Source organism: Corvus cornix, chromosome 5 (genome assembly GCF_000738735.6).
Source record: "Corvus cornix cornix isolate S_Up_H32 chromosome 5, ASM73873v5, whole genome shotgun sequence".
Lineage (NCBI taxonomy): Eukaryota > Metazoa > Chordata > Aves > Passeriformes > Corvidae > Corvus > Corvus cornix.
The window spans coordinates 29,853,653-29,881,578 of record NC_046335.1 but is presented as its reverse complement, the minus strand read 5'-3'; the positions used below and the strand labels follow the sequence as shown (position 1 = coordinate 29,881,578).

General features: G+C 35.4%; 1 protein-coding gene across 7 annotated transcripts in view; it reads left to right on the top strand.

Annotated features, from left to right (window-relative positions):
- DPH6 (diphthamine biosynthesis 6) overlaps positions 1 to 27,926 on the top strand; it is a 228,043-nt gene that overhangs the window by 146,111 nt on the left and 54,006 nt on the right. For all 7 annotated transcript variants that reach the window (XR_005601936.1, XR_005601937.1, XR_005601935.1 and 4 more), the window contains one exon: positions 12,645 to 13,050. Coding sequence is in view for 3 of the 7 variants with exons in the window: in XM_039552116.1 (XP_039408050.1) it covers positions 12,645 to 13,050 (406 nt within the window). In the remaining 4 variants the exon portion in view is untranslated. The remainder of the gene's footprint in view (positions 1 to 12,644; positions 13,051 to 27,926) is intronic.

Sequence of the window (27,926 nt, the reverse complement as noted above, 5' to 3'; positions counted from 1 at the left end):
CTTGATTATCCTCATCTCTGGTTCTGTGTGCTGGTCATAATAATAATTTCATCTCCTCTTCTTCCTCCTTTTCTCTGAAGGATATCACATGGTCTTCAAAATTAATAATAGATCTTTAATTTTCTTATTCATAAAAGTCAAAGTAACCCAAAAATTATTTATGCTTTCCTGTACTCCACTTTCAAAAAAGCACGTAAGACAGTGTGAAAGTGAGCTATCTTATTTTGAAACCTCTTTAAATTTTTGCATAGCAAGAATGAGCAGTGCTCCCTGGTCAATACCCAGTTACATGCATGGCAGCTAGTAGTGAATAATCACTTTCAGCTTTCTCCCTGTTTTTATTCAGCTTCATTGATGAAAAATAAAAATGCATCCAGCTGACATGATACCTGTTCACTTCTCATCAGTTCTTTGGATGTAACACCATAAACCAGGTGGTAAGACTTGAAATATAACTGATTTTTATCTTGGACATTATTCAGTGTTAATATTATACAGGTCTTTATGCATCTTACTTATAACCACCTCTGTGGAAACGCCCTGGCCATCTTCTGTAGTTGACCAAAATAGTTACTTTTGCATATATATCCATAAATATATATCCAATGAAGATGCGAGTGTGAAAGAGGAAAATGTAACTCTTAGCTGAAGGAAATACTAACTGTCAACCATTTTTAATTAAGATGGTGATTTTGGTAAAGGTTTGTCATAATTTGTCAAATGAGTGTTTGTGTGGAGTTGCAGACAGCAATGCAGTTATTCAGTCTCAGTCTCTCTGTGCATGTTCTGCAGAATTACATGGAGGAGACATATATATATATATATATATACAGATTTTTCTCCCTCCCTCCTCTTATACATATATGTGCCTATAGACGTAATATATATACCTTACAAGCATATCCATGAGTATATATTTATATTTTTTTCTTAGTATAACAACTTTTAACAAGTATATATTTTAATACATGTCACTTAAAGGCTATTTACTGAAAACCTTCCATTCTAATCTTCTGTACCTGAAGTCACCTGCCTTCAGGAGCATAACGGTTGAGATCCCATTATATATTTCAGTAGTAATCTGAGAGACATATCTTCATATTCAGAAGAACAAGTTTGCTTTCCATGTAGCTCATCCCAGTGACTGCTGAGAATGGCTACACATTTAACTCAACCTTGGCTTAGAACTTGTAGGTTATTGTGAACTTTCTCTTGGAGTGGGTCTGGCTGGAGTGGTTAATTTTCTTCACAGCAGCCCCTATAGTGCTGTGTTTTGGATTTGTGGACAACACTGTGTTGATAGCAGAGCAGTATGGGCTGTTGCTGGACAGTGCCTGCACAGCATGAAGACTTTCTCCTACTTTACGCATACCCAGCAAGGGTTTGGCAGAGCTTGGAGGGGACCTAGCTGAGACAGCTGAGCTGAATGGACTAAAGTATTATATTGTATTATATATCATATAGATTCATGCTTGATGATAAAAACTGGAGCAGGGGTGAGGTTTTTTCTTAACTTTTTGGGCAACCCAATGCAGTAGATTTTAAGAAATTGCCCGAATTGCATCATCTGAGTTTGACTTCTGTAACACTGAACTGGGAGTAAACTGGTCCTGCAAAATCCAAGTTCCAAACTGTATGTAGGACATTATTGGTCAATGTAAATGGCTTGAGTTAAAACAAAAGGCATGTGAGGCCCTAGTAGTCGTATGGTATGCCATTTAACTGACCTTGTTTTGCAGTCATACCATATTAAAAAATGAAAGTAACTGACTAGCCTGTTGAAAACAAATATTTGCCTCAAAAATATTCATAGACATAAGATGGAATGTAAATGGATTTTCCAGTAAAAATTTGTATACTAAAAAGCATCACATTCAAAATGAAATTGCTTTCCAGAAAGCCAATCATATCCTGAGCTGCATCAGAAGAACTATGCCCAGCAGGTTGAAGGAGATGATTCTGCTCCTCTGCTCTGCTCTGGTGAGAGCCCACCTTGAGGACTGTATCCAGTTCTGGGGTCCTCAGCACAGGAAGGCCATGGACCTGTTGAAGCAAGTCCAGAGCAGGACTACAAAGCTGATCAGGGGGATAGAGCACCTTGTCTACAAGGAAAGGCAGAGAGAATTGGGATTGTTCAGCCTGGAAAAGAGAGGGCTCTGGGGTGACCTAATTGCAGCCTTCCAATACCTGGAAAGAACTTACAGGAAGGTGGGGCAAGACTATTTACAAGAGCAGGTAGTGACAGGGTAAGGGGGAAGGGCAAGGGACCTGGAGGTCCCTTCAAGGCCAGGCCAGGCTGAGCAACCAGGTCTAGTGGAAAGTGTCCCTGCCCATGGCAGGGAGTATGGAACTAGATGATCTTCAAGATTCCAACTCAAGCCATTCTGTGATTCTGTGAAATGACTTTTGATTGCACATCATTATATCATATTGCTAACAAAGGTGGGTACTGCAATGAGGGAGAGCCTGACAGTTAGTGGAAGTTTAATAGTGCCACCAGAATTTTCAAATTGTTTTTCTTCTGCCTCCAGCAGCATCAAAATTCTCTTCCTTGCATTCTACAAAATTTAATTACAAATTTGACAAGAGTAGCTAGTGGTGCTGTACATGTACAGGTGAACAGATGATGTAATTAAAATATGTGAGGGGAAGGCTGATACTTGGTTTGAAAATTGGTTCCAGAGCTCATTGTCAAAATTCAGAAGAAAGTAGACTTTCAAAGAAAATGTCTTTGCAATCAATATCCAAAATTCAAATTCTCTGTCATAAAATCTGTTATCCTTAGTGCCCACAAAGTAGATTTTGACCATTAACTTTGCTCATTTTCTGTCTCATTTGGGTACACACTTGCAAATGATTTTCAACTAAAATCTTTCCATCTTGAATATCCTTACTTCAGTTAAACTCTCTTTCCTAAGTGCTTTTTTTTGACACTAGACATGAAGAGTAAAAACCCTCAGAGTGACAGTCTGTGATCATGTTTCATGTGGCAGACTTCATTTGCTTTCAGTTTGTATTACTATCAATTTATGACTTTGTTCCTTAAATAGTTATCTCTTTTTTTCCACATTATAACTGATATATTGAATGATGTATGTTTGAGAGGTATTTCAAGGATCTTAACTTCAGTCATTAACTGGTTATGTCTTGGCTCAGGGACCTTTAGTTCATTGAGGGAAAGTTACTATTTTTTAAGCAAATAAAAGCCTTTCAGTATGTAATTGTTTTCTTATCAATTTTACATTTTCATGCCCTTTTGAGCATCTAGCATGCAGTGCTTGAATTTACATTTAGCTCTGCAGGAAATGCTTTAAATATTATTATTAAGAAGGAAAAAATCAAAAATCAAAGTGAATTTTTAGTACAATAGCAAGGTGTAGGAAGGTGCAATTGCAGCAACAGCAGCCTGGATTAGTGTGTAGAACTAACTCACAGCTTGACAGAAAATCCCTGCTGGGGAGGAAATGTAGGGGAACTGGCAGAATTTTGCTACATCTGCTCCCTACTGCTAATAAGCTTTAACCCATTTCATTTTTATTATGCTTGCTGTTTAGATATTTTGCTTCCAAAATTATATCTGTAACTATGATAACACATAAAAGGAAGCACAACAGGTAGGGTTGTTTAAAAATTTAAAACTATCAGCAAGGGATGTTAAAGGCCATAATGAGTAAGATGGTTATCTTCTCAGTGTGGGATTTTAGAGTTCAGGCACTTCAGTGCTGGTAGAAAGGCTGAGCAGAAGTACTGGGTAAAACTGATTTCATAGCTTGAGTGGCTCGTACAGCCAGAAGGCACCATTAGATTATTTATTTTGACCTGTATATCACAGACCATTTCATTTCACCCAGAAATTCCCATTTTGAACTCTGTGAGTATACTTGTACTAAAATATATTAGACCTTAGGAGTTCCAAGTACTTTATGCCACAGGGTGAGAATGAAAAAGCTGAGCTTCGCATGCAGTAGGAAGAGTGTTAGTCAGGTTGGTAAGTACGCATGGTAGCATGACTATTTCTGCAGAGTAAGGCAAACAACCAAAGGATTGTATGGACTTTACAAAAGTGAAAAACCTTTCCTGACCCCTTTGACTTAGGGAAAAAATATACAGGTATTCATATTGTATCAGAGCACTTGTATCAAAGTTCTGCTGAAAGCATAAACAGTTCCCTAAAATGAAATTAAAATAAAATAATGAAACCACCACTCCCCAAATCAGCTATAATAAACAAAATTTAAGACTTAATCTGTCTCTTGACACATCAGTGGGAGTAATTAAGAGGGAAAATCAGAGTCATGTCCATTTTTAAAATTAATAATAATTGTCTAATTCTACATTTCAGGCATTTTGCCCCTTTGGCAGCCCTGCTGGCAGTCCTGTGTTTCTCAGTTTCTCAGTCCAGATACATCCACTGCAGTACTTTGAACATGCTTTTATCTGAATAATCAGTGGTAAAAATAATATTTATAACCATCTAAAAATGTGGTGGAAATGGTATTTTATATTTTCCATTCGATATTATCACATGCTTACCATAACTGATTATACAACATTTTAAAATCTTTCTTTTGCTCTGGTGGTGGCATGATTGTTACATACAATTATGAAATGTATTTTGAAGAGAGATTGAAATGTATAAAATTCAGTGGGTAGTTGAACACTTGAAGTCTGTGGGGCTGTTGAGACTGTGCTTTTAGATAATGGGTTAGAACAAGATTGTGGTACTTACCTGAGGAATCAAGCAAAAGTGGAAGTTTCAGTCTTTCAACAGGAGATGCTTCTCCATTACTGTGCATACAGAAGCCTGTGTCTTTCTTTCAGCAGCCAGTTTACATTTTCTATTTTTCTTTCAATTTATTCTAGTAAGAAATTATTTGAGTTTCCTTTGCAAGAAAACTTCCAGGTTGATAAGTCCAGAAAACAGAGGTGTTCGCCTAGTTATTGCAGACTCTGTGTGCAGTCTTCAGACTTTCAATTGTTTATTTGTTCTAGAGACTTGTTCAAAGCTGATTATGTCTTCATAGAAATGTGATACTGATTGCTCTTGTTTTGATCCTGTCAAAGCTTCTCAGTTTCTGAAATAAAAGGATGAAAACACAATGATTCAACAATAGAAAAGAGAAACAAAATTAACAAGCAAGTGATATCCTTCTGTACTAAATATAATCAAAAGAGAGCTTGTAAGGTTATGTCTTAAATTTCAACAGAACCCTTTTTTCTATCACACAGAAATGATGAAAATTTATACCACTTCTTGGCCTCTGTTGACAATCATGTTAAAGGATAGAATAGCAAGCTGTTAAATTATTCTGTTTCAGCAATATAAGCTATAGATCATGTAAAGTTATTGAACTGGTTTCTTATGAACTCTCTATTTTCATGAGTTCTGTATTTGGTTTGCTTTTTTATATGCTACTTACCTATTCTTCCAGTGTCACTATTCAGAGACCATTCATCATGAAATTTTTGATTCTGCAAAGACTTCAACATATCCTTTATGAACCAAAAAGCTGTCTCAACTTATAAATCAAATTTACAGTATATTTATTGTGGGATATGGGCCCTAAGAGTGTTGTTACTTAATTTTTCTGGTAGTTTCTTCTGACATACTTGATTGACTACCATAAAATTTTAGACCATCACCTTGTCTAATCCTAATAATAGCCATCAATATATTGTATAGATTTCAAATTTCCTATGCTCTCACTAAAATAACTTGGGCTATGGTCATTTCATCCACCTGCAAAATGCATCTCTCAGAAAAGTTACGCTGTTGTGCTTGGCATGTTAATTGCCGACCATTTCATATCTAATGATTAATTTTGCATCACTACTATAGCTACATGCAGATTTTTTTCACAATTATTAAGGTGAAAATGTAATTTGCATTTTTTTCCAATGTGAGCAGGTGGAATTGTTATCATTATATCAAAAAGAATATATTAATTAGAAATCCATTTAAATTACAAAAATTGATTGAAAGTACCCTGAGCAATAGTACTACCTCTAAATTTCTATACTCATATTTGTTCCCTGTATCTGCTTTCCCTTTTTCATGTTTCTGTTTTTTAAAGATGGCTAAAGACTGCACAAAAAAAAAATTACTCTGAAAAATGTGCTATCAGATGCTGCTACAAAAAATAAAGAACCACTTGATTTGTTCTAGATTTTCCATGCCTCAGTAACACCAAAGTAAGTACAGGCTCAGTTTCCCAGTTGACATTGTACAAAATAATTTCTACATGACACAGTGGTTACTAAACTACCTTCAGCTTTGTCCATCATGCTGAGGAGAGAGGACTAAAATTTCTGAAGAACTTGTTTCTTTTCATATTTACAGTATTTATTCTATGACAAATATTCCATTTATAAGACCTCATTTTTAGTCTGCCGGTTTTGTGTTAATGTCTTTCTGGCATGCACCAAATAATTTTTTTTATTTCAGAAAGAAATACTAAATGTCTGACTTCCTTATTTTTGTAAGCTTTCCAAAAGGAACATTCTTAACAATTTTATTGTTATAAAACACTGTGGTATTCATTATTTGAATTCAGATGTGGTATACCAGGAATGCATGTGGCCTATTTATTAGACAAATTAGAATGTTAAAAAGAATTGCTTCTATCCTACTTTCTTTAGGAACTGACATTTTTATTCTTATGCAGTTTTCCTAGTGGAATCTTTACTTTCTTAAGTCATAAACCTATTGTTGTGAGACACTCCAGCAAAGCTTAAACTGGATCTCAGGAGTTTGATGCACTTTGTTTAATGCAGGCAGTGTAAAAGAAATTTTAAATGTATTATTTAAAGGCACATTAATCTTGCCACTGTAATGGTGTCATAATGCATACCATATAAGGTTTTCATAAACTCAGCTTCTAAAAGTAACATCACAGTATCTTTCTTTTTGTTCTACAAGTCAATTCTTTGTAGAGATAGCAATTATGCATTCATCTCTCTCTCTTATAGCCTGATTCCATATTCAGCTGTGAGATAGATAGGCCTTAGTCCTTACTAACACAACAAAAAGAGTATTTCTCATTTAGAACAAAGGGAGGATAGTCAAACAAATTATATAATAAAAGTTAAAGGCCAAAATTTGTACCTTTTTCCATTTAATTAAGCAAAATAGTTAAATACTTGTACAATGGATTGAAGATAGGTTTGTCTTTAACTCATTATTCCTTTGTTTTCATTGGAATTTTAATAGTTCTGCCTTGGATTATTTTTTTAATTACAAAAAAAATTATAAGGTTAGCACCTTTAAAACAAAACTCTGTGTAAGTTTAACCCTTACAGCCAAGTGTTTTTCATTTAACTCTGCTCATTCTATTGGGTTCTGGTTTGATTTGTAGCAATATTGTGGCTGCATAAGGCATTCATTACTGTGAGAGTATTCTGTAGCTCTCCTGAATATGCACAATGAAAATTGGGTGAATCTTGACTAAGAACTAAGGCACAGAAAACGCAAGGATTTGGTAGTACTGTGAACCAATGTGATAATTTCTTGTATCAGTGCAAAGCTCAAGAGAATATCATGCATGCAGCACTTCAGATAACACTTTTGCTTTAATGTAGGGTTAATTACAAGTTCAGAAACAATCTGACAACCTCTTTGTTGTTCATCTTGCTTCTTGGGACATGAAAGACCTATTTCTGAAGTAAACACATTGATAAAAGTATTAACTAAGGAATGTTTCTACCAAGCTGCCTTTTCACTTCAGTTTAGGCACAAATATAAAGTATAGGAAATTCCCCTTCTCATTTCTCAGTATTAGGTACTTTACTGAATTGTATGTTGCTTGATAACTGTAGTACTGTGGCCTTCAACAAGTATTCAGTCAAGCCTTTCGACCCTTTCTATTTCTAGACAAACATCCTTACACTTTTGCAGATTTGGATTGAGCATCCATCGCAGAACCTCTTTAGAGGGGTTAACACAGAGCAGTCTGTCTGGGTGGCTTCACTGTAAGGCAGCTCCAAACCCCTGTTCCTGTGGCAGGTGCCTAAAGCAGACAAACCTCCTGCTTGGCACTGTCTGGGACTGTTGTGTTTTAGTTGTCTGCACTGTCTCTGTCAGTTAAGGCAGAAATGAAGATATGTATATCCCCCTAAATGTAGAATTACAGTTCTGTATGTGATTCTCTTTTCGGATAAAGGAGGAACCTTTTTTTCCTCAGAAGGAATAACCACATTGAACTCCCACTTCTTCCAGCTCAATATTCTGATGCCATTACCTCTGCTGAAGAAACTTCAGCTCTCAAAGCTGTTCTCTGCATTCTTCTACTTGACTTGGTGTTCACAATTCATCTATAATATCAGTCTGGAATATCACAGATGAATATAAAATCCCTTTAGAATTATGGAAATGTTGGAAGGGACTAATTGTGAAAAATCCATGAGTCCAGTCAAGAAATCCCAGTTCTTAGCCAAACACACCACTAGTATCAGTGTAAATGCTTATTTAAGAACATAACAATAACCATAATGGTGTAGACCTTGCTTGGTATTTTGACTCCAAACAGTAGCCCTAAGCAGAAGTGAATAGTAAAACCAGTAAAAGCATATATCTACTCTAATATTCTCCTAACCTCAAACTATTTTAATTCATATTTAAATTGATCAAATTAATTTTAATCGTTATATAAATAATAATATTTATATAAATTATTAACTCACATAAATTTAAAATAATCTAGGAATTTTATTATGTCTCTTTTATAATGCCCACTGAACATGTAAGAACTTGTTCAGGCTCTCCTTGAATCCTGTAAAGTTCTTGCAACCAGAGCATTCTCCATCACTGAGTTGTAGGTGTCACCCACCATCGTTCTTTTTGAAACCATGCTCTTACTAATGTCATTTGATGGTCCATAGCTCTTTGTACAGAAAGACAACGTGTGCAAAATCAGTTCTTATCCCTATCCACTCTTCTTATGTCATGTATGATTTTGTAAGCCCCTGTCTTCTCATTAACGAGGCTGCAGAACAGTTCCAATCAGACCCTCCAGAGCTTTTGATCATACTTGTCCTCCTCGGAATATATTTTGGATCTAGTATGCCCTTTTGCAGTTAAGATATCCACAGTTGTTTATCTTACTCAATTGTGAATTTTTACAGTGGGCATAATGTTTCCCACTTTGTTTTCTTAACTACTGTCAACTGCTGTGATTCTTTATTCACCAGTCCATGAAGACTTTCCAAGATGGTCACTTAGCTTAGCATGGCAGTTTTCTCAGTGTTTACAGTAGAAGTAAAGAAGAGTCACTTTCTCAGTCATCCTAAAATTTCCTCTGGACCTTTGGTTTCTCCTGTGAATTATTGAAACATGCATTGTATCACCAGAAGAATATCAGTAATTTCTTCAAGGTGGGAAAAGTCCGTTGTTGAATTGTGTGGTAGTTGTAAAGCAATGTGTTAAAAAAATGTTTGTAGTCCTTCTTTGGATGTGGAATGATATAGATACAAAGCATAAATGGAATTATATAGAGACAATGCATGTGTTTAGAAAAATCTGCCTTTTGGCTTCCTTTTTCAAACTTTCTGGATCTCCATCTCTAACATCTTTGATAAATTAAGTGACAGATGATTCTGTTGGAAAAGGGAAGATACTAGGAAACATGTTTTGAGGACAGTCTAATGTGACATTCAGTTAGAGTTAAATCACTTGTCTTATCAAATCTTTGTCCAAAGTTTTGGGATCTACCATTTCCCGACATGACAGAATCAGAATTCTGTCATAGTATGGTCTCTGAGATGATCCAGTTTACATCCATTCCTGAAAAAGTCATTGTTGTAGAGCCATTTATTTTCAGGTAATGTCTCCTGCGTGTGGAACAGATGTTACCTGATGTCCTTCTCCTTTAAGCCCTCTTTAAATCAGATCATGTAAAAGTATAGCACGTAAGTAGCATCTTTCTCCATATAATCTCAGCAGTCAGCCACTGAACCTTTAGATCTGCTTATTTTCCCCTGTGACTTTCAAACATCTCTTAGTGCAGAGCTACCCTGTAGTGTTTGTTCTTAGAAAGGATTAAATCCAATGGAAAGGCTAACAAGTGGAAGTTGGAAACTTGAAGACATTTTTCCCATCAACTGAAAATCATTTGGAAACTGATAGCTAGAAAATAATGGTTAAAGGGCAAATGTCTTTAGAGGACAACTACAGCTACAGATTAATGACATTTATACAGATTTGTAAAATTCAAGTAATGCATACTTTTAAGGAATCACTGCTTTTAACAGTGTTTGTCCCAACAGATTTCTTGTCTCTCAACAAGAATTTTAGAGCTTCCCAAGAATTATTTGACAGTTCTTTTTCAAAAATTATAACTCAAGCTATATGCTCTTCTACCTCATTTTTTTCTGATTAAGACTCTGAAGATGTAGAAGAAAGACTAGAGCAAAACCTGTGCTCCTTTATAGAACACTCTACAACTCTATCCTTGGGCAAGAACTCTAAAAACATGATTTTATTCATAGTACCACAGCTGTCTGCCAGAAGTGATGAATCTCATTGATGAGAGCGCAGAATCAACTGTAAAAACAATTTAGCCAATGAAATAATTTCTCTTCATTTTCACTCTTAATACTTACTTATATTGTTCTAGCATCATATAATTTCTTAGCAAACCTTATATATTCATCCTCATTTACTAGACAGGCTATCATGAAGATATTCAGCTCCTTTAGAAAATTGTAAATTTCTGAAAGGTAACTCATAAATGCAGCATCCAAGTATAACACAAATGTCAGTGATTTCTTGAAAATAAGTCAGAAGAGGTCACTGTTAGGAGTGTTTCTATAGGATTCTGTAGCCACTAATGAAAGATTTAGTCCCCAGTAGCTCTATCACTTGTGCTTTGTGCAAACTCTAAAGTTAGAGGTTATGAGTATTATGGTACCATACAGGTGCACCATGAATAGTCTTTCACACAGAATGATTCTCATTTGTTAAATTTGGAAATGTACTTTCTCCTGGCCTTAATTTTCATGTAGTTCTTCATATTCTAAATGGCAGCTGAAGGCAAGCAGAAATAGCGAGTAATTGATTTAACAACCTCAGACAAGTACAGGGAAGTAGAAAAGTTTGTCTTAGTGCTTGATGTGACCTGAGAGAGCTTTTTTAGACTGTTTTTTTCTAACCAGTACCTCAGCACCTTGGGCCAGCAAAGTGGCCTTTAAGCCTGAATGAGCATGACTTTTTTTTTTTTTTTCTCAGTGCAAAGCTCCAGTATTTCATCTTTTCAAACTGTTTTACAGCACTCAGAGCAGAATTATATTGACAAGGTTAGAATTCATCTCCTAGAGGAGAATACTGTGCTCCTGTTAAGTGCTAATATAACATTTATGTGTTGCTACCTTAATAACAGCCCCGGCCAGCCTAATGAAAGTACTGAAAGCAAACAGTACTCTGTGAGATTTTATTATGACTGAAGTGATTGCAATTTGACACAAATTGTCCCTATTTCTGTTACCACACCAAAACCAGAAATGCTAAAGCAATTGCTACATGTTTGGGATAGAATTACATTCCACTATCATTAATATAGAAGTAAGTGCATTTTTCATGTAAACAGCTCACAAGGGTCAAGCATCAAAGATATTCTTTGCAAAATTCTTGTCAATAACTTTGTGAGTGAATTTTGAAATAAAGTGCCTGGAACATGTCATTATTTCTTCCTCTCAAAGTTGAGAGCAAGTGGTAGAAAATTGAGCTTGTGAATTGAAGGTACTGAGAGTTATATGGCCTTATCGACTTCAGGCAAAATGACAGGTTTGCCTTGTTATTATTTTTCCTTTCAGGGGTCAGGCAATGGACAATTTTAGAAGTATATACTGGGGTGTAAGCAAATTGGTATATAAAAAAAGTTATTATCTGTGTACAGAAAAAAGATGGTGTAAGTCACTAATACTAAAAATTCTTAATATACTATTTCTTCATAAAAATCAAGGGAAAAGTAAGGAAAAAAGTAACTCACTGGTCAAAATAAGCATTTCAATTGTTCAGGTTCTTAAAAGCTATTTAAAACCATCAGAAGAAAAGGAACTTAGTCACTCAGATTTAGCTGACCAAGTTAGCTACTTAGACATGCTGGTTTAAACAATTTAAATATACATTCTCAATGAGCTCTGCTATTAAAAAGTACATTCTATCTTCTAAGAGGGTTTGGTCAGGATAATTCTGCTGTTCAAAACTATCTGAACTATATTTTTGCTGTATCTGAACTGAATCTTTAGTACTCCAACTGTTAAAATAAAATTTATGTACTTTACGGACTCATTTCTGTAGTTTTGGTTGTTCCTACCATTTTTTTATTCTTCAAAAACCATTGGTATAAGCAAAAGTCACCATAGGCAAAAAGACTTCTTTTGATTACAGAATGAGTGCAAAATACATTATGATTAGCTTTTTTTTATTAACGATACAGGCATAGTAGTGGTTTGAGATTGCAAAAATGAGGAGATGCTGTCAGATAAATTCATGATTGCTCAAGATGACTTTTCTATAAGGAAAGTTGAGGGAAAAAGCAGTTTCCATGAAATAACTGTACTGCATATACTTTTTTAATATTTTACCTGAATATGAGCAACATTAATTTCTACAATTCTGTAATATGGACATTATTTTGTTTATCTTTTAGGTTGAAGATTCGGAGATGCATAATGATGAAACTCCAGTATGTGGGTTGCTTGCTGTGGTTGTAATATCTCACCTGCCCAGAGATGCTGCCATTGAATGGCATGTTGTTGCAGCAGTTGATGATCCACTCCAAAGAAAACATTTTGCAATGAAGATGTTGTCAGAGGGCTTCCAAATCGAGTGTGAATCTGTGGAGTCTAGCTCTGCATCTTGTGCATCAATCTCAGTACGCCTGAGCTTGATTTCACCATCCACTTCTCACCTTGATTTAGATGGACCTCTTCATGACTTAGTTGCTATGTTTAAACAAGCTGTTGACAAACTTTCAGAAGACTGCAGTGCAAGTCCTTTGTCCTTTAGAGCTTTCTTCAAGGAGGATGTCTTTGATGCTGAAACACTGCAAAAAGGTAAGACTTACCATGACAGGAACCAGGTGTAATACTAAGCTTAAGGAAATTCTTGTTCATTTCTGTCAGATTTCATTGGAAAAAAACATTTTAGATGAGTGTTTCAAGGATAGGTGGCCAAGAAGGCCAATGGCATCCTGGCCTGTATCAGCAATACTGTGGCCAGCAGGACCAGGACAGTGATTGTCCCCCTGTACTCAGCACTGGTGAGGCCACACCTTAAATCCTGTGTTCAGTTTTGGGACCCTCACTGCAAAAAAGACATTGAGGTGCTGGAGCGTGTCCAGAGAAGGGCAACAGAGCTGGTGAAGGGTCTGGAGGGTAAGTTGTATGAAGACAGGCTGAGGGAACTGGGGGTTTTTAGCCTGGAGAAAAAGAGGCTCAGAGGAGACCTCACTGGTCTCTCCAACTGCCTGAAAGGAGGTTGTAGCAAGGTGGGGGCTGGTCTCTTCTCCCAAGTATCAAGTGACAGAAAAAGAGGAAATGACCTCAAGTTGCACCAAGGAAGGCTGAGTTTGAATATTAGGAATAATTTCTTCACTAAAAGCATTGGAACAGGCCGCCCAGGGAAGTGATGGAGTCACCACCCCAGGAGGTATTTAAAAGATGTATAGTAGACTTGATGCTTAGGGACATGGTTTATTGGTAGACCTGGCAGTTTTAGGTTTACAGCTGAACTCAATGATCTTAGAAGCGTTTTCCAACCCAAATAGTTCTACAGTTCTACAATTAAGATACATTTGTTCTTTTTCTGGTGACCAGGCATGTTTCTCATATTGAAAGGCTCTGTTCTTGGACTTTTTGAAGTCCAAACAGGATAAAGTCCTGGATTACTTTTGTTCTAATCTCACATCTGATTTTGAGTAGGAGGTTGGATTATATGGTCTTGCTCCAATCTAAATTATTCTGTGATTCCATGCAAGAGAAGTTGCTGGGAAATCCGGCCACCTTATGATTCAAGATAGGGAGAATGACTCTTTTGCTTAAAAGTGTTTGAACAGTTGTGCATTTGGTAGCCTCTTCTTGTCACGATCTAGAACCATGTTCAAATAACCGATTTCTTTCTGCTAGCAGGAACTGTTTTGAGAGTAAAAAATGAAATATTAATGTTTTAAATAAGGAAATGGTGTCGTATGCTCTGGATTAGAGGGTATCTGGTTTTGAACATTGGCCGATTTCTAACTTATTTAAATAGAACTTGCTATCCAAACAAATTTGCTGGGTTTTCCCCCAATGTTTATTTTTTCAAAATCTCATTCCCTTATGAAGTAAAGAGAATACAGAGCAATAAATGTAATGTTACAACTACAATTTATTTCTTATGTTGTAGATCTGCATTTTGGGCTATGCTTTATTTGGGACAGCTAACATTATGCAAGAGCACAAAAGCTTACTTTATCTGTCAGACCTACAAAACTGGTAGATGAAATCAGTAAGAGATTTGTTATCAGTTCGAGAAGGAGCAAAATCAGATCCTTAGTCTATATTTATCTCAAACATGCATGCACTTTAAAAATCCTTGCAGACCACAACTGATCCATATTAATTAGCTGACATAAATGTTAGCCCTCAAATATTCTACTGTCCTATTTTTTTTCTTAACCTGCAGCAGTTTTTGAAGAAAATTCAACTTGACATTGTTTAATAGATTTAAAGTACAGGAATTGAAAGCTATAAAAATGTGGCATAGAATAAGCATATTTAATCCAGGAAGCAAGGAATGAACATATAGTCTGACAGAATGTTGTTGTTTTTACTACATCTTGTTTAAGAGCTAAAAAGAAACGTGATAAAACATGTTTCTGGCATGGGATTAACATTACTGTTTCGCCTGCTTTCTTTCTGATATTTCTCAGGCCATCGAATAATTACTTCCAAACAAATTTTATTTGCTTTATAAAATATATTGCTCAATATAATGTATAAATTGCGCACATAAAAATTCAATTCAGTTCCATTCATGTTATACTACCAATAGCATAGACATGGAAAGATTTGTGTGATTGTCATATATTCATTCTTGTTGTGTTCAGATCTCTGCACTGTCATAATAATTCCTGTCATTATACCAATTTTATCATTATCCCCACTGGTAAGAAATATATTCTTGCAAAGCTGTAGAATATATAGAATACATTAAATTTACAAGGAGCACTAATTCATTGATGAAGAATTTAAAAATAACATTTTTCTTCTTAGGAAAAATTTCTAGAAAGTTCATGCAATGGAAGAATAAGTGTAATATATATTCAAAAATAATTTCTCATATTAAAGTGGTTGCTGAAGTGTATCTGGCTGATAATTTCTATCAGATAGAAGACTATTTTTATATAAATATATATATACACACACTTTCTGGTTCAAAATCAGAAGTCTAATTATGAATATATTGTTAAGACACAGGGACATATTCAAGTGTACTGGTAATATGTGTTCTTGGATCTTTGAAAGACATGCAGTCTCCAGTGAAGCATCATCAGCTTTCATAACGATGCAGCATATTACTGAATGATGTCCTTGACTGTCTTTTGCACTATTAGTGTAATTCTACTTCTCACAAGCTAAAATATTGTCACACATATATATTAACTCTCAGTTAAAAACGTGTTGTGTGAGGTGTCCAATTTGTTCCCACTAATTTCACTATCCCATTGACAGTGTCCATAAGCAAGATGACGTTGTCTTTTATCTTCTCTGTTATTATTGGCAGACTTTAATTTTGACAGGCAGAACTGCTGCAACTGTATGTGTCCTTTAGTGTACCAGAGGTAGTGTCAGGTCTTTCTTTTGAATCCCAAGATATTTTAACCTTCCTATAACACCAGATCAAGGTATTAGAGATTTTTATGTTCTGATAACAACAGCTCCTTCCAGTTTCTCATCCAGATCCTTCAGTTTATTCCTGTTCCTTCAATATCTCCTTCCAGTTTATTCCTGTTTTCCTCTTGAGCCTGTCCTGCTTCTAGAATGCATGTATCTGAATGGGACAGATCACAAGAGGGAACAGTACTGGCTTCCACAATAGCAGTGGCTGTGTCTTGTCAGCTCTGAGCTCGGCCAAAACTTGCTCATACCTTTCTCTGTAGACTTGTCTTAAGATATCTTGAGTATTGAGATGTCTCAGTGGTAATTTCTACCACATCCAAAGGTTACTTCCTGTTGCAGAGTAGTTCTAGGTGGGTAACAGAATTTACTTATGCTATGCCTTTCAAACACAGAATATCATTTTACTGGGACATGGGATAAAGCAGAAATGTATTGATCTTCATTTGTAAATCTGCAGGCCTAATATGCACTTTAAAAAAATTTTGTTTCCTTGATGTGGCTTCCAGAAAGCAAATTACATTGAGAGACCAGTTTTTCAATTGCCATTTATTAATTCAGCTCAGGTAGTAGAGGTTGCTGACCATCTGTGTGATGATCCATTAGTGACACGTTTGATCTCTGATTGTGTTAGACATCGTTAATCCCACAAGTGGATCTGTCCTTTTGGAGTCTTCAGCTGTCATCAGATGCATTGTCTGCTGAAGAAAAATAATATTAATAATGTATCAGGGAATAATAGGCACTTTTCTTCAAATATTTTTCATGTGAAACACATAAGACGTATCTGTTATAGAAAAGGTAGAAATTATGATTCTCAGAAATCAAGAAAGATGGTTGAGGAGATAGCTGTTCCAGGCTAGTGGATTTCAGGAGGACTTCCATCATGTCATAAGATTAGTAAATACTCTTCAATAATGCTTGTAAGATCTTGAATTGAAATGTATTGTCTCCTCTAGCAAAAGCACAGAAAAGAAATAAAGGTACCATTTTTCTGATTAAAACTTAAAATCGTTGGAGTGAAAGGAGGAAATGCCATAGGCCTTCTCAAATGAGCCTCTGATTAGATGATACAGGGTTTTTTTGTATAAAGAAGTTTGTCATTTATTTAAAATTGTCCAAATAAATATTATAAATGTGTTGTTACCTGACACAGTAAGATGAGAACCAGGAATACTTCTACTTGGCATATTGTAACAGGTTATTGGAAATTATTACAGCTGGTGTTACAGATGTCAAAAGAAGCTAAAGGTTTGTAATGCAAATTGGAGACAGATAGCTTTCTGTCATCCTAAAACCAGATGTGAAGTTTTATTGAACAAAGTGTAGTACTGATGGTGAACTTCTCAGAGGCAATCCCTCATAACATGTGAGAGCATTATGGGCCCCGTGCTGAGACCACAGAACATATTGGAAGTAGGAGGATTAGATTAAGCTGACATATATACTTAGTAAGATGCTGTTAAGGCTTTAGAAGTATTTAACATAAATTTGACTATTTCTTTCTTATTCTCATTCAAATGTGCATTAATATAAACGTGTCAGGATGATTTGCTATACCATACACTTGGCTAGATTATACGTCTGTATAGGAATGATGAATGTTTATAAGTCATCACATTATGATTTCACAAGCCTTGTTCACAAGATGTATGCAAAATATTTTTGAATATTTATTTGGGAATAGAGAAGGTCCTGCATTCACCATATTACACAATCCCTTTTTAATACTAAAGAAAAAACGGACTGGGAATATAAAAAGGCAAAATAAAACAGGAATAGACAGTCTGGTAGGAACATTAAAATGAATATATAATTAGTTTTTAAAGTTGTTCTGCTCTGTAAATGTTTAGGTCTAGAAGCCCCTCAGTACTTATGCGTTTATCGTTTCAGTATATTTTTTTAAAAATCTAATATGGGCTGAGTATAATTCAGCTCAACTGAAAAAAAAAGTAAAAAAATCTTACTTGTAATGGGACTTTTTCTCCTGTTGCAAGAGAAGCTCCAGTGGTTAGGCACTCATTTAGAGTCCTTGCAATGACAGAGTAACACCCTGATGCATGTCCAGCATGCAGCTTTGAAAGTAAAGATTTTCCATCTGGTAAGATTTAAAGTATTCTATTTGATAAAACATGGCATTATCAACGCATTTTCCAGATGTTTTCCAAAATACAGAGTTTCCAGTATTGAGAGAATGCATTATGTAGTGTAAATTTGAGAGAGGAGGATGAAGATCAATTGAAGATACCAAGATGTATTTTTACAATAATGCATGTCTGTGTGCATTGAAGTTTAATATTTTTTTACCAATGTACTTTAAATTCACACTGGAAATTTATTTCAACTTAACTTTGCATTATACAATGGGAAAAAATTTCCCATGGGGACAAGTGGAATCTTAACCTCCACACGTTTGTATGTAGGTCTACACATTCTCATGTGAGTAATTGGTACTGTAGTCAGCAGTTGTGGAGAACTACTCATGTAGGTAGAAACTAAACAGTCATTAAGAACTCTGTACTGAGTAACGATGAAGCAGGTAAATAAATCCTTCTGACATCAAATTGCAGTCACTAGCTCAAGCTTTGCAGGCAGTAACTAATGAAGTATTTGTTGTGACTAGCATATATCATTTTGCTGAACAAAAATACTTTTAAATGTCCTGATGCTGTCTGAAATAGACTGTAAAACTTAACCTTGGTTTTCTACTAAATTCTATTAATTTATACTCAATGACAAATGTGAACCTGAAAGAGGAAAATTTCAATTTTAATTTCTTGGGTTTCCTGTTAAGAAAATATAATTGCCAGGTATAATAGTTCAAGCAGAAAGAAAAAAAAAGTTACATTAGTACTTTGGGAAGTTAATCAGCTTACAATATACAGAAGCAATTAGAAAATACTGATTCGTGAGTATGTTTGAAATGACGTGTTTGAAATGACATTTTAAAAGGATGAAAGTAACTAAATTTGGTCTTGAGCCACAGAGGTGACAATCTTGCTATTTCTGCCCAAACTATCCAGTCAAGAGATCTGATTTGTTAAATGGCTATTAAAATGCTGACATTTTAAACTTCTTCTGTTTTTTCAAGGTTGTGCTGTTATTGTATCTGCTGCAAGTCAATGTATACATACTTTTAGCAGAACATCTCATGTGAAACTATGGGAAAGGATTTTTTGTTTGCTATCCAAGACATGGGGAATTGTTTTAATAGTAATGTTACCTCTCAACTGAATTTGGATAGAGAAGTGCTTTATACCTGTGAGGCACCTTAAAGTATATTAGATCCTGCTTTAGGGCAGTGGCCTTCTGTCCTTTAGGATGGGAAATTTATTTTTTAAGTGCACAGATACTAGATTGAGAAAAATTCAGCCCCTCGGTGCCAAGGCCAGGGAGCAGAGCCAGAACTCGCTCTTATTCAGAGTAAATAACATGTGACATCTAAAGGTTATGTATTGCACAGTCATACATAAAAAGCTTGACTAAAACTTTAAATGGAAATAAATTCTTTAACTCTTTGACCCAAGACTGATTGAGAATATACCCCTTATATCCTTGATACAAAACACTACCAATATATTGGTAAGATTGTTCTAAAGGTACTGTGTACAACTTCATGTGTCTTTCAGAATTTCTGCCACTAAAATCTCAGATGCATTTATAGGTTACTCTATCCATCCATGTTTTCACATTATTTTGAAGTGCCCTGAGCTTCTCACTAAATGAATTGTTTGTATAGACTTTAATTTTCCTGTTGAAGATTTGCATCCTTCCTCCATGTGACCTGTAGGACAGAACAGACCTAGCAGAAAACAGATCTTTTGTTGAAAAAGACATAGGTTTTAAAGAAGAATTTCCGAAGTTTTCTAACATGTTGAAAACTGATTTGCTTTCCTCACATACACAGTTTGGAAAGTGCTAGACATCAGTGATCCAGGCAGTGGCTTTGCTGCTTAATGGTAGTTAATATGTTATCTCAATAAATATTGGAATTTGTTAAATTTATTAAGCAGTACGGTATACAATCAAAATCTTAAGAGAATAGATGTAAAGAAACTTATGGAATGAGAACTCAATCTATACTGTAATGAGTCAGAAAGGGTAATTTGATGATTAGCTCTACAAGGAATCGGAACAAATAAATACCCTTCTAGAAAAATGGCATCTTCTTGACAGGTCTAAGTATACATGGCCTGTCCATATATGCATAAGTGTCTGTAAAACTGTATAAAAGTGCATAAAATGCATAAAGTACAAACGCCTTACTTCAACATCAAAATTAATTTTGAGAAACTTTGTTTAGTGCTTTGTTGACAGAGAACAGCTATAAAAGCATGACATCAGCCATGCAGCCATTGCCAAATTTGGATCTTCTGGTGTTTAATATGTGAGGAATATATGACCTATCTAGCTATCCAGAAACCATTTGTAACAAACTCACTTTTTAAGGACACATCCCAGATTACAGTTTACAATTACATAGGAAGTTTTTCTCTGAGACTGTTTCAACTTGCCAACATTTTGGTACCAATTCTATAATTCTGAATCTGTAAACATTAAAAGGACTTTGATTTCTTAAGAACTTTTCATAATTTCTATAGATCCATCTCTATATTACTTTTTTTTTACAAGTGAAGAAAAAGAAACCTATGATGGTGTTTGGATGAGGGAAATTACATCTGACATAGGAAGTCCACTGAACTTAAAATAATTGTAGGCTCAAAATGAACTGGGTATAATATTGTAGCTGCATCCCTTGTTATAATTATTCTAGATATTTATTTAGGACCATTGCTTGAAACAGAATACTTCAGTGGATGGATCTTTAGCATGACTACCTTGTCTTTTGTATTTCTTTAGTACCAAAATGCTTGCCATTTGCTCTTTGTCTAGAAAACCTAAAAAATAGATCTATGAAAAAAAATACTGAATTTTGCAAGGTAGAACTGTGTACAGAGCTACATTTCCAGCCAGTTGGCTGGCTGACCATTGTCAGTCATTCTGTCACATAATCTCTGCACTGAGAAGTATCAGTTCTGCTCAGAGCAGTAATTTGTATAATTCTTGGATAGAAAAACAGAAGGTAAGGTGTCAGAACTAGCGCTCACTGATAGCCAAAACCATCCATAAATCTTGTTTGAAAGTCTTCTATTTCCTCTCCAGTGTCTCCTCCAGTTCTTCCTTCTCCAGTATCTCAAAGTTAATTTATTTCTGTAAGATCTTGGCTTTTGTCAACTGTAGACACCACTGATGGTGCCTATCAGGTTTTGTCAGATGCCTTGACTGTCATAAGACAAGCTGGGCTTTCCTTGTTGGGACTTTTCCTCGAGATAAGCAGCTGCTGAAAACCTAACTTTTAAGTGCTGTAGTAAGTTTAACAGTTAAATGGGTAATGCCTTAAATTCCTTTTGTAAAGTGTCCCAGTGTCAGCCTTGTTGAAATCATCTGTCCTGTATGCAGTAGGACATGGTATCTTGTCTTCTTTGTCCAGATATATCTGTTCAATATATCTGGTATCAAATACAGTTGTCAGGAGCCTCTCAGCAACGCATCTGAGCAGGTTGTGAGGTTATCCAAAAGGTTTGGCCATTTGCTTGGCGACAGACATGATTTTTTTGTTATCTAATGGCATGGAATAATTTACAAAGTTGTGAAGTTAAAATAGAAATTGAAATAATATCCATATTCAAACCCCAAAATGCAGGCAGAAACTTAACAGTATGAGAAGATGATGCTGCAGGCATAGTTTGGTTTAATAGCCTGAGTATTGTCTTTTGTCCATCTGGGTAATGGAAGCCAAAGAAGCTGCTTTCCTGAAGTCCAGAGACAGCATGGACACAAGGCTTATTTATTGCTCAGAGTGAAAAGTGATAAGATGCCTTTGTACTCCATTGTCCAGTTGTTTCCCCTGCCCTTGGCCCTTCTCTATAGTCTAAAACATCTCTCTTTTCAACATAGAGAGAAGGCCTGAAGGCAGAGCAAGGAAGCAAGGCCTGTTTGTACTCCACAGGGATGGTCAGAGCAAAAATGCCTCCTATGTTTACTGCCTCTGGTGCATACTCAAAGTTGGACTGTGCAGCCAAACATAGCATCCTCAATACTCAGCTTACAGGTTTCATTGTTATTGCCCAATAACATACCTTTTCTTGGTTTGTTTATGCAAGCTAAAAGATACATATGCTTTCTTGCTGGTGGTTTTTTTTTCTTGGTTTGTTTTTTTTTCAAGGCTGCTGAAATATGGATCTGGATTTTTTTTTTTTAGATTGCAGTCTTTTACATTCTGGAAAAAGTTGTGACTGGAGAATGGTCTAAGGATACCACTTCACAATTATTGTCTAAATTTTAAAAGTATCACAAATCAGATTTATGTTTAAAATATTTTCAGCATTCATTTGTAAAGGATGGTTTCTTTGTTTTTGAACATCCTTTCAAAGTTATACTCTGAGGTAGAAGCAAATATATAAAAACTATGCTTAGAATCATAAAAGTACTGTAATTTTGTTCAACCACTTCACAGCCCACAAATTGGGCTTGGGGTTTCATTTGACTTCTCTGGTATAATGATTCGATTTCACCAAGAAAAAGTGGAGAGGAAAGTTGTTTTCTTGTTTTTGCCATATGCTCTGTAACTTACAATCCAAGAATACAGCTGTAACTAACCATCAGAAGAAAGCATTTTGCCATTGTCACACTTCATGCAATTAGACTTCGCATAATATATGCAGTTGTGCTCCCAGTAGTCTATTTCTTCTTAAATTTCTAATAAATTTAGGTTTCAAACAGCATAAAGTTATTACATATTAGTGAGAAATTCCAATCCTTATTAAAACAAGCAATGAAAAATCCATTGGGGTTTTTTTTTAACTTGCTTTGGACTTGGCTCATCCTTTATTAGTAATGCATCATATCAGCTGTGTTAAAATCTAATTAATAGCTCTAATTTATTGACACTGAAAGCACATTTATCATACAGTCCCTTCAGTCATGTCTCTTCTACTTGCACTATAAGTTTGAAGCATCAACATTGGAAAAAGGTAATTTAGAACATTTCTTCTCTTTCTACATTATATCTGAATGGTAAGAGTGTAGCTATTAGACAGAGGGATGTCAGCTGGCATAGCTGAAATACTAAGATAGGATAATCAGAGAAGGAGATCACCAAACTGGAGAATGTCCAAAGAAGAGCCACTAAAGTAAAAGGTCATATGAGTGGCACATAGAACAGAGGAAAAAGGACTAAAGGAACTGGCTTTGTTCCACCTAGGGAATGGAGGAAGCAAACTGCAGTCTTCCCTTACCTTAATAGGCATTGTGGAGAAGGAGAGGATTTTTTCAGAGATGCACTACACCAGGGTAAGGAGCAACAGTCACGAGTTGCAATGAGAGAGATTCCAGTTGAATGCAAGGATTGAATTTTTCTCCACAAGAGTGGAACTCACAGGCTGTGACACTTCCACCTTAGAGGTCTTGAAAACATGACAGCACAAGGCCCTTAGAAAACTGGTCAAATGTCTAAAGTTACCCTTGCTCTGATCATTGGGGAGATTGGGCTATATGGCTTTCAGAGAACCTTACCCCCCAAAGTTACTTTGGCTCCCAAAATTATTCTTTGACTCCATATTATTACTAAATTACAATGAATTGACTAACAGTGGCATTTAACTACAGATTCTAAAAGAAAAAAACCTGTTTCTTTCTGTCTGTCATTAATATCCCACACTCTTACAAAAGATTACTCCCACTACCTACTTGAATAATAATTACTGGAACCAGCATATCTTTGAAAGAGAAATGTTTCTTTAAAAGTGTCTGGACTCTTTGGTTTTGGTGGGGGTTCCTTTTAACTCATTTCTCTATAGTTTGCACTTTTGTGCTTTCTTGTTTCCACCTCTTTCTCTTAACAGAACTCACACAAGTTCAATTCTAATTCTAATTCAGAATTAGAAATATCATTGGGCTGTGATATAGCTAGGGTATTTCTTATGGTAGTCTAAAGCCAATGTTCTTCCAGAGTCTAATTCATTTGATAATGATTGAGACATCTGAGTATGAGGAATCCTGTTATGAAGCTCAATATTTACATCATCAGTAATGTCATATCTATATCTATAGGGAAAAAAATTGGTTTCCTCATTTAAGCATGTTGGTTATATCATTAGATAGGAGGCTAGATACTAATTTGACTGGGGTTTAGTTGATTTTCTAAAATAATTTTTAAATAATCTGCAAGATAAAATTTTAAACTTTAAAGCCCCTAGAGAACTTCAAAACTTCGTTCAAAACTTTTGCTTATCAGGATATAAAAACTTTAGGAACTTTGAAAATCAAAGTTTATTCTCTTCACCTAATAGTAATATTGCTGGAAGGAAAAAAAAGGTATTTTGAAGCTGTTGTTTCTGACATTTACAGAGTCCTGGCTTGTTTTAATCATTATGCCAGAAATGTAAGATACCAGATGATGGGGTGAAATTAGATGTAAGAAAAATAAGAGTATCTCTCCTATTTTACTGTCAAATATATCACAACTATATCACATCCATTTACTGATTCTATGCATGTAAATCTATTTGAGATGTACAAACAAGTCCCTGTTTGTGGCACAGAAGGATTAAGTGAGTTTGTAACTTCACATAGGATAGCAGAATTATAGAGGTTTATTTTCATGAGGTTCCTGTCTGAAGTTACAGATGCTCAGCACCTCTCAAAATGAGCTTCTGTTTGGAAGCAGGACAATAGTGAGAATAGTTAAGTAGAGCCCTGAAGAAGAATAGTTTGTTGAAGTGCATGTGTTGTTCCAGAAAGGAGCCTGAGATCAAATCTCTTTTGAGATTGCTCTTCTAAAAGCCATAACTTCATCATTTTAAAATAGTCCAGAGATCTTGTCATTTCCAAGCTTTTATGAAAAGAACAACTAATAGAAGCCACCCTAAGGCATTTTCTACAGTTATAAACATGAAGATAAATATATTCTAATTTAGCTGATTACTCTTTTTTCTTTTTCTGTGCATTAACTACAGAATGTGCTTTGAATTCTTTTATATTATATCATGTAGCATAACTTACCTGCTGTGATTTAATCAAGTATTTGGGTCACTCAAACTATAATAGCAACAGAAATAATAAGGATTTCTATCTTTAGATGAGGCTTTTTTAATTTTCCTTTTCTTATTATTTTCTCTTCTTGTGATTGTTTGTATCTGTGATAGCATGCAAAGCACTTAAACTTTTGATCCTTTAAAGATTTGGAAACAGATACCTCAGCTGTTTAACAGTGCTTTCATTAAAAGCATTGCTTGTCATTTTTGGCTTAACTTGTTTGAGAATACTTTATGCAGGAGTTTTGCAACTTCTAAAGCATGTTAGAATTTCATTTTGATAGAAACCATGCTGCATAATACTTCCTTGCCACAGAAATTAATGCTTATTCTGTAATAAGTTTAGCATAGGATGCATCTCAGAAAATGTCTTTAGCAAGTATGAATTAAAAGACACACTTTGGTGTTAGGCAGGAGTTAAGCACATTGCTTACAATATTCTTTTGCATTTTTTCATGGTTTTTACATTTCACTTTTTGTGAATATACTGCAGACAGGCTGAAAAGCTTTTCAGGAGTTCTCATCACTGAAGGCATACTCATTCATAGTCAATTATAATAAGACTTTACCAGTTCCAAGGTGCATTCATGTCATACTATAATAGATCTGCTCTAAGAGATGGTATGTTTCTAGCTCTGAGCTGGCTAGGAACATCAATTGATTATTTTAATCGTTGTAAGACACATTTCAAAAATATCCAGTCAGTGCCTTCCACTCTCATTTAGGAGAAAAAGTAAACAGTACACTTTCTGCAAGATGCTAAGACTTACATACGACTGCCCAAACATAGGAAGACTTATCATTCTGGAACACAAATGAAAGCTGTCCAAGAGCTGATGGAAGAGCATCACACAGCAGCCAGAAGAAGCCATGGAATTAGAAGCAAGAGCTTGGCCCATTTACATCAGAATAATTCTAGTGAGAGACCACAGTCTCTAGTTCATCCAAAGGATGGTCCCTGCTCTAATATGTAATTTGTCAAGACAGATAAAACAAGATCAAATTTGTTTTCAGCAAATACTAAGAACCTGAGCTATGAAAATGAAGTCAAACATCATTAGCCTCTGTTCTTTTGGGGTTTAGGTGGAATGAAATCCCAACGTATTGAAATTAACAGAAATTATGTTATTAACACCACTGGGAAAGAACTTAAGCACAGTTATCCCAGTTCAAAGGCACAATTTAATGCTTCAGTTTCAATAGGGATGATAGAAAAATGCGAGGCTTCATCTTGAAGTACTCCACTTGCTTGATCTTTTATGCTCTTCCATTTTGATCTCCTGGTTTGTTCTTTCTTTTAACTTCCATTAGTCCCTTATTATGGACCACATAAATTATGTCTCAGCCTGAGTCATGAAATACAAGAGTAAAACTTGAAGGCAAGCACAGTGAGCCAAGTGCAACAAAACAAGATGTAAAAATCAAGAGGCAGCAGTCTATAGTTTCTTGATCCAGAAAAAGATGTGACTGACATAAACCAGAATATAGCAAGCAGGATTATAAAGCCAAAGCTTCTGTTTAAGAAACTTATTATTCTGTGCTGAAAATACGATTGGTAGCCAGAAGTTGTAAGCAAAAACGTGTACAGAAATTCACATCTTGGATTCTACTTGGTGTTATTTATTAAATCAGGAGCCACTAATATGTTTCTTTGTTCCCGCTGCAGAAGGAAAATAGTGGCATGGAAACAAAAGAAACTTGATAGACCACACACAGTCCACACACGGCATGGACAATGCAACACATCCCCCCTGCTGGTTGTTGCCAATATTTGAAAAAGAACAGGTTTTGTATCAACAAAAGGAATAGAGATACTGGAAAACAAAAAACTTTCTTTTTAGTTTCCTGATACTGTGAAGTACTGATGTGTCCCCTGAGAAGAGCTGAATGCTGTTTAATGCCATGGGAATCTGCATGGAGACAGCTGGCCTCCATTTAAGGTAGAGGTAGAGTCAGTGGCCAGAGCAGCACAGCTTTGCTTCAGAAGAGAAGTTCAGCTTTGTGTTGGTATCAGGATTCCTAAACAAACTGGAACTTTCTTCTGAAGCATTATGCAAGCCAGTGATTATGATGGACCAGAGCTTGCATGATAAAGTCCAAAATTTGGGTTTAATTTCTTGAGACATTACAAAAACACTCTCACCTCTCATTGTACAGCACAGTTACTTCATTTTTAATTTGTAACAATGGGCTTTTTTTCAGTTAAAGAGAATGTCAGTGCCATTTGAAATGCTCACTGTCATTGACTGAGTAGGCTTAGATAGTTGTCCCCTCTGTCACTGACCTTGTGCAGTTTGTCCATGACTTCAATATGTTTGTGTAAGATCAGCAGATTCCGTAGAAGACTTGTGGCCTCCTAACTATGTTACGTTTAAGCACCAAGAACATCTCATGTATTCAAATCATCCTTCATTTATTCATGTTTTACAGATGGTGTTCTGTCTTTCCTTTTATAAAAGCAGTCCTACGCTGGGCTTGGTGTATGTTTATCAGGGCTTTGTCCTGCACAGAATACACTTCTTTCATGTTGATTCCATGATGTCATAACATACATTTTAAAATTTAGCAAAATAGGAGAGAGAAAGAGGAAAGAAATGCAATACTTTTTCCTGGGTTCTTGGTGATGCATCACCTTTTAGTTTGAAAATAGAACATGAAGTAGCCTCTGTACATTCACTTCATGGTACACAAATCTGACCTATAGCAGTAATAACTTAGCCTTTTACTTTATATAAAATCAACTAAGAAATAACATTATTACTTGTACAGTTCCTATACTACACCACATGTTATCAGTTAGGAATAGCAAGATGGTACGATTAGAAATACTTATGCTTTAGGTGCTGCAAAACACTCATAATTAATGTGGTTTGTAATGTAAACTCTAGTAATTTCTCTAGGACACAAAACAGCCATGAATTATTATTACATACTTTTCAGAAAGCCTTTCAGAATAAA